Consider the following 17,543-nt stretch of genomic DNA (forward strand, 5'->3'; position numbering starts at 1 on the left):
AGCTCATCCGTGTAATTTCACGGCAAAAAGTGGCTGGACGCCCCCAGATCGGGTCGGCAAAGTCCGCGGTGGCCGGCGAGGTGGGTCATCGGATTTTCTCATTTCTCAGCCGTTTCAGGCCAGCCCATACACCTTTTCCACTATTTTCGACCCCTCTGAACTCATTTCCGAGGTTATTTTGTCCAAATTCCTCACCGTTTGAAAGATCCGACAACGAGAACTTCTGCCGACGCTTCAACAGTGTTTTCTGGCCACCGAAGGAAACTTTGGACCAAGGTGAGCATACTGATGACTTCCTTATCTCTTAGGCTTTTTGTCAATATAAAGTTTATGAATTTTGGAGGTCGTTTGATAATTTTTCCATTTTTGGATCAATTAGCTAATTTTTGGATAAGTTGGGGACTGTGTTTGGACAAAATTGATCAAATTAGTTAAAATTGGAGTTGAATTAGTAAAATTGGATATTATTAGGATCCATTAGGTGGTTCGATTTTGAAATATTATGCTTTGGGTGAAAATCCCCAATTTTGGGTACCAGGTCCTAAGGACACACAGTATAATTGGACTGTCCGGTATCCAATTTATGCAATTTTATAGTACTGTAAATTATTTTGAGACATTTGGATTATACAAGTGTCTCTGATTTAGTCGTTTGGAGCTTGAGAAATATTTTATTATATTACAGGCACTCGAGTTGAGTCTGGAGGTGATCCTGTAGAGGAGCAGATGTGAGCGTGTACAGTACTGTGAGTGGTTATTAGTTTTAAAAATATTTTTGGTATATAGTATAATATATATATGTGATTTGAGTATTCTACTTATATCTGTCGTTTGATTTGAATGTTCATTCTATGGATGTATGAGGATCTGCTTTTACATATATGTGTTATCATTTTATATGACTTTTGTCAATATTTTAAACGTTTGGCAATTCTAATTAGTTCATGAATGAACTTGTGGTATTTAAATATTTTGGTATTTGAATTGAGGTTTTAAATCACTTTGGAAATTAATCGATTTGAGAAGGCATATTGAAAATTATATGATTTTAAGTATGTTCAAATATTTTAGAAATTTTTAGATGCTTAAAATCGGTTTATGGTGAATATATTTCACTATGGTATTTTCTTATTTTAGTTAGAAATAATGATTTGAAGTTTTTTTTTGAAATATTTAGAGAAGCGGTTGAGCGTGAATATTAAATTATGATTTATGATATGGTAGGATACTGTATCGGTTATTTTAAATTGACGTACCGCATAATACCAAAGTTTGGTTCAGTATTATATTACAGCGCGCTAGGTTTACCACGGTGTCGTGAGGTTGGTTTCATCCAATGGTTATCTATTATTACCACGGACTGTGAGGTCGGGTTTACCCGACGGTTTATTATTATTACCACGGTGCCGTGAGGTTAGTATCATCCAAAAGTTTATTAATGCTGGGGACCGTGAGGTTGGGTACATCCCGACGGTTATTTATTATTTTCACGACATCGTTCATATATTGAGGGTCATGAGGTGGATGTATCCCACGGTTTGCAAATTGGTACATCGTATGGTACATTGTATATGTTTGTATATATTGTTGATTTACAAATATTGTGGTGATTTCTGCATTTTCATATTTATTTGGTGGAACTGTATTTATTATATTTTATGCTCAAATGTTTATATCTTGATTTGAGACATTTCATAATATTACAATGATCGTTCATTCATACTTTTGAGCATCGGTTTTTATGATATTAATTGGGATACAAGTTTGGGTTTTATGTAATGATTTTTAAACGAGAAACTTTTCAAACGAGTGGAATGAGAGGCCTTGAGAGAAAGATTTTTCAGAAATAAATCATTATTTTTCTATTATACTATGCCACTCACTGATATTTCTTTATCTCATATTTTATTGTTTTAAATTTGTTTCCTTAGGCCCAAATAGCTAGTAGTAGTCTATCTCACGCGCCGCTTATCGTTTTGTTCTTTACATGACAGGAGCCGTATTTATCTTTCTTTATCTATTGTTATCTTTTGGATTTATTTGTTACTTATTTGTACTCCTGGACTTTGTTGATACTCTTAAAATACTCTAATTTTATATATGGGACTCAGTAGAGACCATGATAATTATGCATGTAGTTATGGCCTGTAGTACAGTAGACCGGTTGTAGACTTTATGGTTTATGCTGTTGTGAATATTGAGGTATTATTATTATCGCTTGTGTTTGTTGGCCACGTTTTAAGATGAGGTTCCATTGGATATTCTCTAAGGATTGTCCAGTGGGATTTCACTAGGTGGGGCCACCCGGGGGATCCTGGGAAGGTTCCCGGGGCGGGTCCTGTCACTTCTATTATCTCTCTGCAACTTCTGAATTTTATTTACCAAATCTTTTTAAAAAATGAACTTGTCATACTCTAGCAAAAAGGGCATGAATTCAAACATGATGGTAAATGCGAACTGAAGACTAGGAACTGGGGACGAGGGTGAGGGCATGGTTCTACATAATTGCTAAAATATCCCTTCATAAAGACATATTTTGATTTTTTTTTTAATGATATATTTAATAAAATCACAACTCCTAATTACCCCTATTTAATGGCTAATACGTGGTAAGCTTTTTTTTTTTTTTTTTTTGTGATAATAATTGATTGGCCAATCAAATTATGTATTTTATTATTTTTATTTAAATTTAGAACATCCTACAAATTATATTTTTTAACTTGTTTGAGAATTAAAATATTAAAATGTAAGAGTTTTTTTATTTATTTATATTTTATACTTCTACAAATTGTATAGAATTGTTATATCTACTTAAAATTATATATTTTTCTATACACGTTACGATACATAATACAAAAATTTTAAAAAAAGATATACGTTTCGATTTATGATTTAACAACCTTGCTGGCAAGTGCTTGCCTCTGGCAACGATGAGGAGAAGTTGACTATGCACTGCTTTCTTGTAATTTTTTTTTTCAAATCGTGTATATCTTTTTTTTTTTTCCCAAAATATAAAAACAAAAAAATAAAATTTTGGGATTTTTAGGAGGCTGTAATCCCCAAAATTAATTATAAAATTAAAATAAAAAAGAAAAATTAATTTGTTTTATTAGGAAATTAGAATAAAAATTCTGAAACAAATTTTTATAAAAAAAGTTGAAAATAAGAGAAAAAAATTTTCTTTGTGTTTTTATCAACATCTAAACAGATAAAAACTTGGATAAGGAAAATCATTTTTCTTTTTCTCATACTTTTTTTTCCCTTTATTTTTCCACCCCACTTTTTTGAATCTAGTTTTTGTTGTAAAAAAAGCAGGGAATATTTCTCTAACATAATTTTTTTGCTAACCAATATTTCTCTAATATAATTGAAAAGTATACACTTTTTGTTTTAATTAAAAAAGATACACTTGTTGGATAATTCAATTCGCATAATTAAGATAAAATGTTTGTATAGTTGGCATTTATTGTCTATATTTGAATTTATCAAAAAGTTTTCTATATTTTGTTGCTAATAAACACTATATTTTCTTTACTTATAATAATTTTTAATATTTATGAACTATTTTATTATCATTGTATTCTAATTATTGTATTTTTATATTATTTTACTATATTAATTATTTTATATGCAAAAATTTGTATTCTAAATTAAATATTTACAGTTTTTGAAAATTTTATCAGTAGTTCCGTCGATATCGCAATTTCCATCGATATTTTCATAAAATTATACCTTCGACATTTCCATCGATAGCAAAATAAGCAAACTTTGAGCATCTTTAATAGATTTTTTAAAATCCTTCATTTCTTTTAAAGAGTCATACTTTTTTTTTTTTTTAATAACTTCAATGGGCACTTTAAATTGAAAAATTAAAATAAAGAATGAAACTTGGCTCTCTAAATGTAAAGAGCAAAACTCACTTTCTATATAAACCTTTTAACAAAGTCATTTATTATTATACAATTTTCCATACATACTTACAATTAAATTTATTAATTATATTTCATATTTCAATTTTTTTCTCAAATACTATTTTGATGCAGGGAAGGGTAAAAAAAAAAAAAAAAAAAGATGGAAAATGTGAATAATAATTGTTTATTGAAAAATGCAAAATAAAGAACAATTATAAAGAGTAAAAAATCATACTCCTCTATGTTTTAATATTTTTCAATATGCTCTTTATTTTAAATATTATGCTATTTAAAACAAAAAGCACCATTTAAGATGCTCTTATAAATCCCACACTACTCCTTCCTACTGCCATATAGTATACCCATCCGCATTAATATCTCATTGTTGAAACCATCCCATAAAATTGCATCATCCCTATCCTTTGAGGCCCCTCCTTTGGTAATAATATAGTTAGTGGAAATTTAAATTCTTTAGGAAAATGAAAAATTACTGATAAATTACCCATGTTTGGTTGGTTCCCATAGAAAGTCTCATCATTTTTAGGAGATGATAAAATATAAGCCTAGATGATTAGATTCCAAAATTTAGAAAAAAAAGTAGGTTGGAAAGTAGTTCTTGCTTGTATAGGTATTATTTTGAGAGTTTTTAAAAAAACTAGTTATGTAGATTTTCTAGAAGAATCAAGGTTAACCTTAAATATAGAGGTGCATTCATAATGGCTAGCTGCACCGTTGGACCAAATTTATGAGTATCTTCTAGTATTTTTTTCTTGAACTTTGTATTTGTCACATATTCCCCAAAACTATTAAAAACTTTACAAATGCAATTTTATGTCTAGGCATATAAATGTGAATTTCTATTAAGTCTTTAGGTATAGATGCAAAGTTCAGATTAAAAAACATTACAAATTATCCTAATCCATGTATTCTCTATGATTCGAACTTATGCATTTATGATATAAATAGAGGTGCTCAACCACTGAAACTATTTTATTCGTCGCTAAACATAAAATTGGAAGGCAAATTATAAATCAATGAGAAGTTGAAAAAGGCACATATGGGAATAAACCCATAAGAAATATGAGCCCACTTATCATCCTCATAAATGTCGACCATTAATTCTCCAAATGTTCCAAATCAACTTACTTTTTTTTTTTTTTTTTCCTCAAGGTAATAATGTTCCAAACCACAACTTACAATCCCATAAAACACGCATTAAATAATGTTTTCTTATTCAACAAAGAGAAAATATTCCACTTTATAAGTTGTAACACCTTTTTCTTATAGAGAATCGCTACATTAATTAGGCAAGGTATTTTGGCAAGCTCTCTCTACAGGAATATTTAAATTTAATTAGGCACATGGAGCCTCCAAATTTCATTTCACCACCCTCTGTGCTACTTTTCTTTTTCTTACTTCGAAAAAGAAGTATGAACAATACATTATAATATTTCATCCAAGATTAATGTGCCACTGTGCGTGCAGCTTAATTAAAAAGCTTCCTTTCCCAAGGAAGGTTACTGTCATTTTTTAAATTGATTAACTATAATTATGCACGGTATGTATAATTACAATACATTATTTTATAATAAGTTATAAAAAAGAATCATTATCCAATCAAATACAAAGTATAATAAAAATAATATTAAATTTAAAACTTTTAATCCAACTTAACTAGTTTAAATTTTGAAAACTTATTTGAAGACCACATTAATGGTTAAATTGGTAGGTTCATTATTTTTATCAAAAATTAATATCTTTAATTCTTTTCTATTTGTAACTTAAGATCTATTATTGACAAATATACCTTCTCTTTGCAAAACTACCACAAAATTGATATTTTTCATCAGTAAATTTTTACCTTTTAGAACTTCTAGAACGAAATTTAATGTGTATGGATTTTATAAATTATAAATAAAATAAATAAACAAATAATCGTATCATATTTAACATCACTCAATGGGGTTCTTGAGCAAATTTGTGAACTGCTTAAAAAATCTTGACTTTGATAAATAGCCTATGTGTTTGATAAAACAAAACAACCATCTAATGCTCTTGTTTGAGATGATACATTTTCTATAGCTTGTTTAAATATATTTACTGTGAGCATGTTACAAAGTGAAATTGCAAACATTAATGTTACATGTACTAAAATGTTAACCATATTTATATAACAAGTGACATGTGTTAAAATATTTTTAGTTAACATATTCATTTGGTCTAAATATAGAAAAAGCAAATTTTTAAATAGATAAGTGAATTATATATATATATATATATAGCAATTAGATGTTGCCACATCATTTGATAGATAAAATTGGATAATATTTTGGTAAATCCATAGCATTATTAAATTGCAAATCATTGTATATAACATGTATTTATTTATTTATTTATTTGGTATTTGTATATAATTTTTTTTATTTGTGTAACATAAGCTTCCTACAAAAAAACTTTGCAAAGTTATTTGTTCTCTTTAAAATATTAACCTAAAAATTTTGGGACACATTATAAACCTAAAGACACATTCCACGCATTTCTTCCATTTTTCTACTATATTGTATTCTCACTTTTTGACTAATTATTTATGTAACATAATAAATGCTAATAATAATAATGATGAACAAAAAAAATGACGGCATAAACAAAAAATTAGAAATAGATTATAATATATATATATATATATATATATATATATATTTTAAAAAAGCTTCCAAGTACAAAGTTTAAATCAAGAAAGAAATAGTGAAAAATTAAACTAATCATTACATATACAATGTGATTTTTGATATTTTTGAGATTTGATAGGAATTCTTTTCAAAACAATATGTGAAATAACTAATTTGCCCTTGAATAACTATGAAAGTATCCAAAGAACCAGATAAGATAAATAATCAAATTTCTTAAATATACATGTATTTATTGGGTGAAAAATAAGTGAGAGAGAATGAGAGCTATAGTCCTCCCTGAAAAGGGTATATAAGTGAAACGATAAAAATGATTGGCTCTTAAGTTTTGTGTAGATAGGTCAAATCCTACCCGACTTGTATGGGATTGAGAGCCAATTGGTCTATCTAGGGATGTCAATTTGCCCCGCCCATCCCCGAAACCGCGGTGTACCGTCCCTAACGGGACGGTTTTTCCCCGCAAAAACGGGGTGACGGGGTGGGCTTGGGCTTACTCTCTTAGACCCGAAGCGGGGATGGGCCGGGATCGGGTATTAAAGACCCCGACCCGAACCCGGCCCGTATATATTATCTTTTTTTTTAAAATATTTTTTTAATATTTTGAAAATTAAAATTAAACTTATTCGATTATTCCTTCCTTTCTCCTAGCCCGAGCCGACCCTAAACACAACTTCTTTTACTATGAATGACATAGAAATTGATGAGGAGGTAAATTGAATTTATTTATTACAAAAAATGTTTATATTAAATTGTTTAAAATTTTTTGATATTATTTAATATTTTTGTCTATTTTTGTAGCAATCAACTCTTACGGAACATTCTTTTATGGAGACTTAAGGAAATTAGAAGTAAAACTTTATTATGTGTGCATGTGTATTTTTATAAATTTTATGTTTATGTATTTGGATTATATTATATTGTATTTTTTGAGAATGTATGTTATTAAAATTATAAATTTGAACTTTGATATCTTTTATTGTATTTTTATTATATTTTTGATCATTTTATTTATATTTTGCTTATAGAAGAAATTTTTTTAATATAAATTTATCAAAAGAAATTATATCAATTATATGAAAAAAAACAAATGGGGAAACCGTCTCCGCACCGCCACCGATTGGGAAATCCCCGTCCCCGCCCCGTTTCTAAAAAAACGGAAAAAATTGCGGGGATGGGATGAAAAATCTCATACGGAGATGGGGACGGAATTTTAAAAACCGAGCCCGCCTCGCCCCGTTGACATCCCTATGTCTATCCTAGCCAACTAATGGCTTAACTTTTTGACGGTTCTTTATAATCCATTTTCTCCGCGATTAAATCCATTGCCACCTTAGCATTATATGCAATCATTTAAGGTTTAAGAGAGTAAATTCCTCTCAGTGAATAATTAATAAATTGAAAGAAAACTTTAAGTAGCTTTATTATTATTAACTCCAATTTAGTCATTTTTCGCAATGTAGTAGTAGTTTTTCACCTTTTTTTTTTTTTTTTTTTTTTTTTTTGGGTGGTGAACCTTCCTTTTAAATAATAAATCATGTATAGGAAACAAAAAGTACCTATTCTATTCCTCTTCGAGCTTTTTGTTAAGCAATAATCTCAATAAAGAGAAGGTTCCTTCTTCTATTATATTGGTTTAAGAATGAGATTCTACTTCTTACTGTTTCTTTTTGTCCTTTGCAACTTTTTTTTTTTTTAATGATATTTTGTTTCAATAAAAAAATACACAGATCTATAGCACTAAAATTGGTATAGAATTATATAGAATAAAGTCTTTTTTCCTTTTCCTTTTCGTTTCTCTGTTCACTTAAACCCAGGAACAGAGCCAATAATAAACATTCGATGGGCCAAATTAATTTTTTGCAATAATATATTTTATATTCTAAATTTCATTATAATAATTTTTAAAAAATTAATGAAATAAAAGTTGGTTATATATTATAATTAATGAATCAAACATTTATGAAAGATTTTTATCAAATACAAGTTCGTTAAAAATAAAAGTGTGTCATTTCTAACCTCCAAATAAATATGTAACACAAAAATATATAAAAAAAAAGAGACCAAAATAATAGTTGTTGAATGCTAATTTAATAAAAAATTTCATGAGGCCCCAGTGAAATTTAGCAAAATTGCAATTGTTAGTATTTTAACCACATAAAAAACGTATGATAAAAAAATAGAAAAATGTTTCCTTTCATTTTTTATAAAAGAAAAATGATTGACTTTTGTTAAAAAAATTTGTAATCTAAAAATAAATAGTATCAGTTAGATAAGTTTTATTTTTTATAATTAATTACTAAAACAAATAATAGTAATAGTGAATAAAAAAACCCACCAAAAAATGGAACGAAGAAAAATTTTAAAAGAATAGGAAAAAAATAAAAATTAAATAAATGAAGGAACAAAATAAATAACTGGCAAAGAAATTTTAAAATTTAACAAATATTTCTAAAATATATGCAAATAACAAAAGAAAAGAACATAAAATATTCCAATTTGATACATAATTGAACAATAAAATATAGTTATATTAGGTCGTAATTTCTAATTAGAAAGGTTAGATAAAGTAACAATGTATTTTGATGCTGGTAATTATGAATTGGAAAGGGTATGAGATATTACTTTAGTTGATTAGTGATGGGATTAAGAGGAACTAGAATACATTCACCCCAAAAAAAAAAAAAAAATAAAAAAATATGAGGAACTAGAATGCGATGGACTACAACTGAGTTATGTTTGGGTGTCAACATTTTTGCATCAAGATATATTCAAATATTTAAACACAGAAAATATTAATAAATGAAAACAGAAATAAATCCACCAAAAAAAAAAAAAAAACTATTAGAGTAAAAACCAACCGCAATTAAACCCATTAGTCTCTTCTAACAAAATTTTTAGATGCAAAACCCACATAAAACAAACATTTAATTTTTAACAGTTGCTCAATTTCAATTTTCAAGTCAAGAAAAAACTTTAAGCCATTTAGATTTTGAACTTTCTCAACATGCAAGTAGACCATCCAAAATCCATAGTTTTGTCAAAATGAAAAAAAAAAAAAAAAGATTTCTTATTTTAGTCATTGATTATCTTCATCTCATAAATATAAATTGGATTGAGCCCCAACTTTTATAGTTTTTTAATGTGTTATTTGTAATGGATGGGGATGTGAGATGAAATTTAAGCAATATAAATATATAAATAAACAAATAAAATGGTTATATCATTCAAGCTAAGTTGAAACCCATATTTCTGGGTAATTTCTTCTAATTCTCTATCACTTTAATTTTATGTGCTTCATGCAAAAGGATATGTTTATGAGAGATTTAAACTTTGACGTTTTTAATGGTTTTCTTTATGCAAGTGGATAAAAAATGGAGGTTGGTCTAAACCATTTTTTTCTTTACAGTTGGAGTGAAATTATTATTATTATTTTTTTTTTCCCAAGAAGTTGTCTGATTCTTTTGTATGGATAGGAATATATAAACACATATTTCTAACTATTTCACGGAGATTCTGACTAGTATTAGGAGTAAAAGCCGTAGCAGTCTTCTCCAAATTCGCTTGCCAACCAGAAGCCAACTCATAATCCTCTAAGATAGTCTGACACTCATTAATCCCCCCTGATACCCTATAGAAAATAAAATACTATTATCTGTAAAAAAAAGAGATGGGAAACCCGAAGTGCACCAAAAGCTACATGAATACCCTAAATAAAACCATTAAATTCAGTGGGCTTAACAAAAAAGGACAAACCCTCTGCACATAAACGAAAAAGATAAGACGACGAAGGATTATATTGTTTTAATCCTCTAGTTGGAAAAAAAAAACTTATCATAAGTAGAACCATTAATAAGAACAAAATATGACACCAAAGAAATATATTCTAAATAAGATCCATCCATTGATTGCAAATCTCATCTCTTTGCATCAACCTTATTAAAAAATATTATTTTACCTTGTTATATGCTTTACTCATATCCAATCTTATAGCAACTAAATATTCATTTCCCCATTGACAATCCCCAATAATGTGCATTGTCTCAAAAGCTACTATAATATTATCCATTATTGAAAGTTTAGAAACAAAAACACTGTGTTCAATTGAAATCAACTGAGGAAGATAACTTTTGAACCTACTGACAACAATCTTTTGAAATAATTTTATAAAGAACCATGCATAAGCTAATGGGATGAAAACCAACCATACTAATAGGATTTTCAACTTTAGGAATCAATGAAATAAGTGCATGATTAAGATCTCCTAACTCATCTTTATCATTCAGAACATGCAAACAAGCTTGAGTAACCTTCTTATCAACAGCTGACCAATAATGCTGAAAGTATAAAGCAGGCTTTCCATCAAAGCTAGAAGCTCTTGAAGGATCCATTTGAACAAGACTTCATCGAACCTCTTCTGTAGTGAATGGTCTACATAAAGCTTGGTTCATAGCTACGAACCCAATTTCTCCATTTACTTATTTTTACGTATTTATTTGGTGGCAGAAGGTTTCAACAAAATCCTATTTCCCATCTAGAAAAAATAAAACAAAAACAGAGTGAAAAAAAAAAGAAAAAAAAGAAAGTCAAAATGCGATTTTATATATAATTAAATTAATTAGGAGCCTTTGAAGGATCCATTTGATCAAAACTTTGTCGAACCTCTTTTGCAGTGAATGGTCTATATAAAGCTTGGATCATAGCTACAAACCCAATTTCTCCTTTTACTAATTTTTACATATTTATTTGTTGCCAAAAGGTTTCAACAAAATCCTATTTTCCATCTAGAAAAAATAAAACAAAAACAAAAGTGGAAAAACAAAGAAAATAAAAAGTGCTGGGCCAAAAAAAAAAAAAAAACCAAAAAGGTAAAGACGCCATTAGAACAATACGACATCGTTTTTCATTTTGGTGGCAAGTAAATTTGTTTCAAAGCCTGAAACTCCAAAAGTAACTCTCATTTCTCTGTTCTTCTCCTCCCACTATCACACCCTCCACCATCGTATTCTGTTTTGATAATGTGAATATTGATTTGGGGGGTCTTCGAAACCAGGTCAGTGAGCTTCTTTCTATTAAATATATGGAAGTAGTATGACGTTCTGGGTTTTGAATTTCTTTTGGGTGTTTCATCTCATATCTCTGTTATTGTTGCATGCTAGGTTTTGGTTTTTCATTTTAAAGTATCGTTTAGGGCTTTTTCATTGCAGAGATTTTTTTTTTGTGTACTGGAAATTTCTAAAACCCCAAGTCTATTGCAAAAACATTTTTGTGCTTTTCTTTGTCTAACATTCCTTACCCTGGTTACCCGTCACCATTACTCTCGAATATACATCACATGTAACAAACAATCCACTGATTCTTGAAATGACTGAAAATGTCACATATATATATATATGCATATGTATGTATGTTGATTTCATTTTGAAAATATTTATGCATATATATGCGCATATAGACTAGGCTATTTCTGCTCCAAGAAGAGTGGAGGGTTGGAGTTGGCAAAGTGTTTTTGACAGTTGAGTAGTGCATTATATTCATTTAGGCATAATGATTTTAATCTGTCTTCAGATATGTATTGAATTTCTTCCAAATTTTTTGGCGAGTCTTTTTCCCTGTCATTTTAAAAGAACCGGTAATTGTAAGTGTTACACAGTAGGCACTTTGTGTTTTATATGTAAACGCATATTCTGATAAAGAAGTGGACAATTATCTCAGGATTTTATAACCATGGCAACAAAAAGAGTAAAGGTAGATTGTGGAGGAACGGTGGACGAGTCCCATACCATGATGGAAGATCGAATATCACAGTTACCTGATCCTTTGATTCATCATATTTTCTCATTCTTGCCCTCTATTTATTTAGTACGAATGAGTCTTCTTTCTCATCGTTGGAGACATATGTGGGTTTCCGCTCCCTTTATTTATTTCAAAAACTTTTGTAATATTACTTTCGATAAGAAGGTGAGCAGTCGAGATAGAGTCTTAAAGTTTGTGACCAACTATGTTAAACACCGTGAGCTATGTATGCACATTCCAAATACATCCATAATAGGTTTTAAATGTGACACGCCTTATTGGTTTGCAAGCCGCAATGGTGCTTTTAGACAAATAGATGATTGGTTGAACTTTGTTGTTAGAAGTAAAGTGAAGGAGTTAGATCTCCATCTCAAGGAGTATCTTTTACCTCCGTTCGTTTTTAATGCAAGTTCATTAACCGTCCTGAAGTTGACTAAGCTGAATTTGTTTGTCCCTTCTCTTTCAAGCTATCCCTCTTTGAAAGTTCTCTCTTTGGATTGTGTGAAATCCAATGCTAGGTCACTTCAAAATCTTATTTCTGGATGCCCTATTATTGAAGAATTGTATTTGTCAGGCTCTGATATCGGACGTTTACATTTTGCTGTTAGTGAAACACTTAGAAGTCTGTCATTATTGTCTGTGGATCTTACTAATCAATGGCTTGATTCCCTATTTTCTAGACTTCCTTTGCTTGAGAGATTTTTTTTCAAATTTGGTAGGTTGAAATATGTTAGCATTCGTAGTCATAGCCTGAAACATGTTTCGATCGAGTATTTTTATGCCATTGAAGCTGCTCTTACAACACCAAATTTAGTTAGCTTGCACATTGTTTGTGAACCTTGGTCAAAAATTTCTGTTGAAACTCCCAATCTGTTAGAAGTTGTCAATTTGACCCTCAAAGATGATGGAATGATTAAAGACTCATATATTTCTCTTGTACATCTTCTTTCAAATCTGAATTTCTTGAAGAAGATGGTGCTGACAATTTACAAAGATGAGGTACATGTGTTTGTTAGTTTATTTATTTTTTATAATAATAATATTATTATTATTATTTTCACTGGCAACTGATGTTTGTGTTTTTATTGTTGTGGTTTAACATTTGAAGGTTCTCATATTTCCGAAACATATAAGACAGAAGTACCTTTCTCCCATGCCTAATCTGAAGCATCTGAAGGTGATGAAGTTTAGTGGCCGTAGCTTTACTAAAATTGCAGAAATGAGGGAGTCTTTGCTTTGGTGTGCACCTTCTTTGGAGAGTGTTGAAATTGGAAGAAATTGTATATAGAAGGATATTGTATTGGTAGATGGTAAAGAGAATGAGGCAGTAGTAGGTATACATACCAGTAAGTACTTTTTTTTTTTTTTGGCCTTTTTTAATTTAAAGTAATTAATATTATCTATATCTTTTATATTTTTGTTCATAAAAATACATGTAAAAACAACATCTATGAGACGTTTTCTAAATTTGCACATAGGCCTTAAAATTTTTTAGTAGCTTTTTTATATTTTGTATTTAAAGATAAATTTATACAACTTGGTTGAATTTGATAAAGAATATAAATATGAATGATGATAGAAGTATCAGCTACTAATAAGTAATATGTTATTATTATATTACTCATTTGTATTTAGTAACATTTTTAATAATTGATTTGTATTTAGTAATATTTATTTTCTGTTCGGCTTTTTATATTTAGATTGTATTAATTTTTCAGTAAATAAATTATAACACATCACCTTATTACATACATGATTTTTACTTTTATTTATACTTGAATTTAATCTCAATAAGCGAATAAACAAGTCATATTACTTGTAATTAAGTTTTAGTCAAATGGCTATATATAATAATGGTTAATTTAAATTATTTTCAAAAATATTTTTATTAGATATATAATTTTTTTTCTTTTCATTTTACAAAATCATTTTCTAAAAACTATTCTGTAAAACATTATTGGATAGGCCCTCATGTTGCCATCGGTGGTTGCCCATAAGGTGGAAATAGAAAGATTTTTGAAAATGAAAAAAAAAAAAAAAAATAATTTGAAATTTGAGAAGTGGATGAAGAGGTTTAAGGTATGTTAGTAAATTTGAGAAAAGAGACTGCATTAAATTTTTTTTTTCTTTACTGCAAAAGGTAGGAAAAAATGAAATTTTTTTTAATAATATTAAAATAATTCTTTCAACTATACGATGTCGTTTTTACAAGGCAATAATCATATCGGCCAAATTTTCTCCCATACCTCTCGAATATTTCGTTTGTAATTCTGAGAAACGAAAATCCCAAAATCACTCACACTCTTCTGTTTTGATAATGTGAATATTGTTGGTGAGGTTCTGTGAAAGCAGGTCAGCCAGCTTCTTTAATTCCTTATATTTTCTTTTATTTGTTGAAAATTGAAATATATAAATACTTTGAGGGTGTTCTAGGGTTTTGCTCTTTCTTTTGGGTTTTTCATCTCAGAGCTGTTGTGTTTGCTGGGTTTTTTTTTTTTGGGGTTAATTTTTATTTTTAACAGGGAATGTTCTAAAACCCCCAATTTTTTACTCCATTCCATCCAACTTTTCTTTTTTGCCCTCTTTTTATTACTCACATTCCTTGCCCATCACCAGTACTATCAAATATACATACTTATAACAAATAATCCATTGATCCTATTCTCAAATATTTGTCAAAAATATATTTCCAAATCAAAATTTTAGAACTTCATGATGATCAAAATATATTTGAATGTATGCATGTATGTATACAGGTATCTATGTTTATATATGTATGGATAGGTATGCATGTATACACTTCATTTTTAAAAATCTATGTATATGCATAGGCTAGGCAATTTGTGTTTTAAGAAGAGTGGATATTTGGATTTTGCAAAAAGTTTTTGACAGTTGAGTAGCGCATTCCATTCATTTAGGCGTAATGACTTCAGTCTGTCTTAGGATATGTGTTGAATTTCTTCCAAATTTCGGGGGAGTCTTTTTCCTGTTATTTTATATAATAATTGGTGTAATTGATACAATAAGTGTTACGTAGTAGGCACTGTATATATATGTACACATATTCTGATAATGAAGTGGACAACCATCTCAGGATTTTGTAACCGTGGCAACAAAAAGAGTAAAGGTGGATTGTGGAGGAATGGTGGAGAATGAGTGCCATACCATGTCGGAAGACCGATTATCACAATTACCTGATCATCTAATACATCATATTTTCTCATTCATTCCCACAATATATTTAGTCCGAATGAGTTTTCTTTCCAAGCGTTGGAGACATTTGTGGGTTTCTACTCCTTTTTTATATTTTGAAGACTTCAGTGCTAGCATTTTCGACAGGAAGGTTAGGAATGGGGGTAGGGTCTTAAAGTTTGTAACTGATTGTGTGACACATCGCAAGCTATGCATGAAAACTCCAAATAGTTTCATAGTAAGTTTTAAGTGTGACTTGTTTTATAGTTTGGCAAGCAGGAGCGGAGCTTTTTAGACGAGTACATGATTGGTTAAACTTTGTTGTTGAATGTAAACCAAAGGAGTTAGATCTCAATCTCAAGAATTATGTTTTACCTGAGTGCATTCTTAATGCAAGTTCATTAACTATTCTGAAGTTGATTGACATGGATTTGTTTGTCCCTTCTCTTTCAACCTTTCCCTCTTTGAAATTTCTGTCTTTGGTGTGTGTGAAATCCGATGCTAAGTCACTTCAAAATCTTATTTCTGGATGCCCTATTATTGAAGAATTGTATTTATCAGGTTCTGATATCGGACATTTAGATTTTGCTGTTAGTAAAACACTTAGAAGTCTCTCATTATTGTTTGTGGATCTTACTAGTCAATGGCTTGATTCCCTATTTTCTAGACTTCCTCTGCTTGAGAGATTGTTTTTCAGTTCCTATAAGTTGTTGAACAATACTAGAATCTGTAGTCATAGCCTGAAATATGTTTTCCTTGAGTATTATTTTCCCAACGAGGCTGCTCTTACAACACCAAATTTAGTTGGCTTGCGCATCGTTTGTCAATCCTGGTCAAAAATTTCTGTTGAAGCTCCCAATCTGTTAGAAGTCAATTTGACCCTCTTCGATCAAGGACCGACGAAAGATTCATATATTGATCGTGTACATCTTCTTTCAAATCTGAATTCCTGGAAGATGGTGCTGACAATTTACAAAGATGAGGTACCTATATTTGTTAGTTCATTATTATTATTATTATTATTATTATTTTCATTTTCAACTGATGTTGTCTTTTATTGTTGTGCCTTAACATTTGAAGGTTCTCATATTTCCAAAACGAGTAAGACAGAAGTACCCTTCTCCTATGCCTAATCTGAAGCATTTGAAGGTGATGAGGTTTAATGGTACTAGCTTTACTAAAATTGGAGAAATGAGGGATTCTTTGCTTTGGTGTGCACCTTCTTTGGAGAGTCTTGAAATAGGAAGAGACGGTACTTAGAAGGATAGTAGTTGGGTTTTTTAACTTTATGTAAAGAGAATGAGGCACTAGGCAACGCATTCAAACTGCTATGTATTTTATATTTTTTTCGAACGAAATTATTCTAACCATCTTCTTCTTCTTCATTTTTCATTTTTTTTTTTTTTTTGTTTGCCTATTTTAATTAGTTTATAATGAAGTGCAAGAACATGTTCTTTTTTTTACTTAAAAACCATTTGATTAAGAAATTGTTTGCTGCTAGTATTAATTCCCAGTTTCCAATGGATGACCGGTAGATTTATATACATGAATGTATAATTTGAAAGCGTTACATTCATCAAAGTAAAAAATGGGTTTGACAGAGCAAACATTTTGCAGTCCTTAATTTTTCATAAGGCTATTGAGAAGTTACAGGTAAAGGATAAACGTGGAATAAGGCAGTTGTTAGACTTTGATCTGATAAGCCTTGTAGTTCGTGCACAATGTTGCTGCTGCTGCTGCTGATGTTGTTGTTGTTGTTTTTTGGTTTTTTTTTGTTGTTGTTTTTCTTTTTTTATTTATTTTTATTATTATGTTTTTTGAGGTTGCTAAGGAATTCAAACAAGGATTTTCCCTCTTTTTTTTTTTTTTTTTGGGTTGAAGCAAACAATAAATTTGGCATTTGTAGCATTGCCCTATCTAATTAAAGGCTTTTTTTAAACAATGTTATAGTAGCCCAATT

The 17,543-nt window shown here is 29.5% G+C and overlaps 2 protein-coding genes across 4 annotated transcripts; both read left to right on the top strand.

Moving 5' to 3' along the window:
- Positions 1–11,490: 11,490 nt before the first annotated feature.
- Positions 11,491–15,626, top strand: LOC107434901 (putative F-box/FBD/LRR-repeat protein At1g78760). Of its 3 annotated transcripts, none has more exons than XR_009638152.1 (4): positions 11,491–11,648; positions 12,311–13,390; positions 13,500–13,737; positions 15,486–15,626. XR_009638152.1 is itself a non-coding variant. In XM_060815221.1 (4 exons), the coding sequence occupies exons 2-3, from the start codon at positions 12,323–12,325 to the stop codon at positions 13,677–13,679; spliced, it is 1,248 nt and encodes a 415-aa protein (XP_060671204.1). In that variant the 5' UTR covers positions 11,491–11,648; positions 12,311–12,322; the 3' UTR covers positions 13,680–13,725; positions 15,486–15,625. The 3 variants fall into 3 exon arrangements, 2 of the variants coding, with proteins under 2 accessions (XP_060671204.1, XP_060671203.1); XM_060815221.1 differs by having other exon boundaries at positions 13,500–13,725; positions 15,486–15,625; XM_060815220.1 differs by lacking the exon at positions 15,486–15,626 and having other exon boundaries at positions 13,500–13,809.
- A 15-nt stretch (positions 15,627–15,641) lies between these two features.
- On the top strand, positions 15,642–17,072 carry LOC132803093 (putative F-box/LRR-repeat protein At5g02700). The gene is made up of 3 exons (XM_060815331.1): positions 15,642–15,747; positions 15,851–16,566; positions 16,664–17,072. Exons 1-3 carry the CDS (start codon positions 15,642–15,644, stop codon positions 16,841–16,843), a joined length of 1,002 nt encoding a protein of 333 aa, XP_060671314.1. The 3' UTR covers positions 16,844–17,072.
- The last annotated feature ends 471 nt before the right edge of the window (positions 17,073–17,543 follow it).

Source organism: Ziziphus jujuba, chromosome 3, assembly GCF_031755915.1.
Source record: "Ziziphus jujuba cultivar Dongzao chromosome 3, ASM3175591v1".
Lineage (NCBI taxonomy): Eukaryota > Viridiplantae > Streptophyta > Magnoliopsida > Rosales > Rhamnaceae > Ziziphus > Ziziphus jujuba.

Bases quoted from the DNA above. Each gene is read 5' to 3' on its own strand.
- LOC107434901 (XM_060815221.1), top strand. From the start codon at position 12,323: ATGGCAACAAAAAGAGTAAAGGTAGATTGTGGAGGAACGGTGGACGAG. The intron at 13,391-13,499 runs GTACATGTGTTT...TAACATTTGAAG, and splicing joins TGACAATTTACAAAGATGAG to GTTCTCATATTTCCGAAACA.
- LOC132803093 (XM_060815331.1), top strand. From the start codon at position 15,642: ATGAGTTTTCTTTCCAAGCGTTGGAGACATTTGTGGGTTTCTACTCCT. The intron at 15,748-15,850 runs GTAGGGTCTTAA...CTTGTTTTATAG, and splicing joins CAGGAAGGTTAGGAATGGGG to TTTGGCAAGCAGGAGCGGAG. The intron at 16,567-16,663 runs GTACCTATATTT...TAACATTTGAAG, and splicing joins TGACAATTTACAAAGATGAG to GTTCTCATATTTCCAAAACG.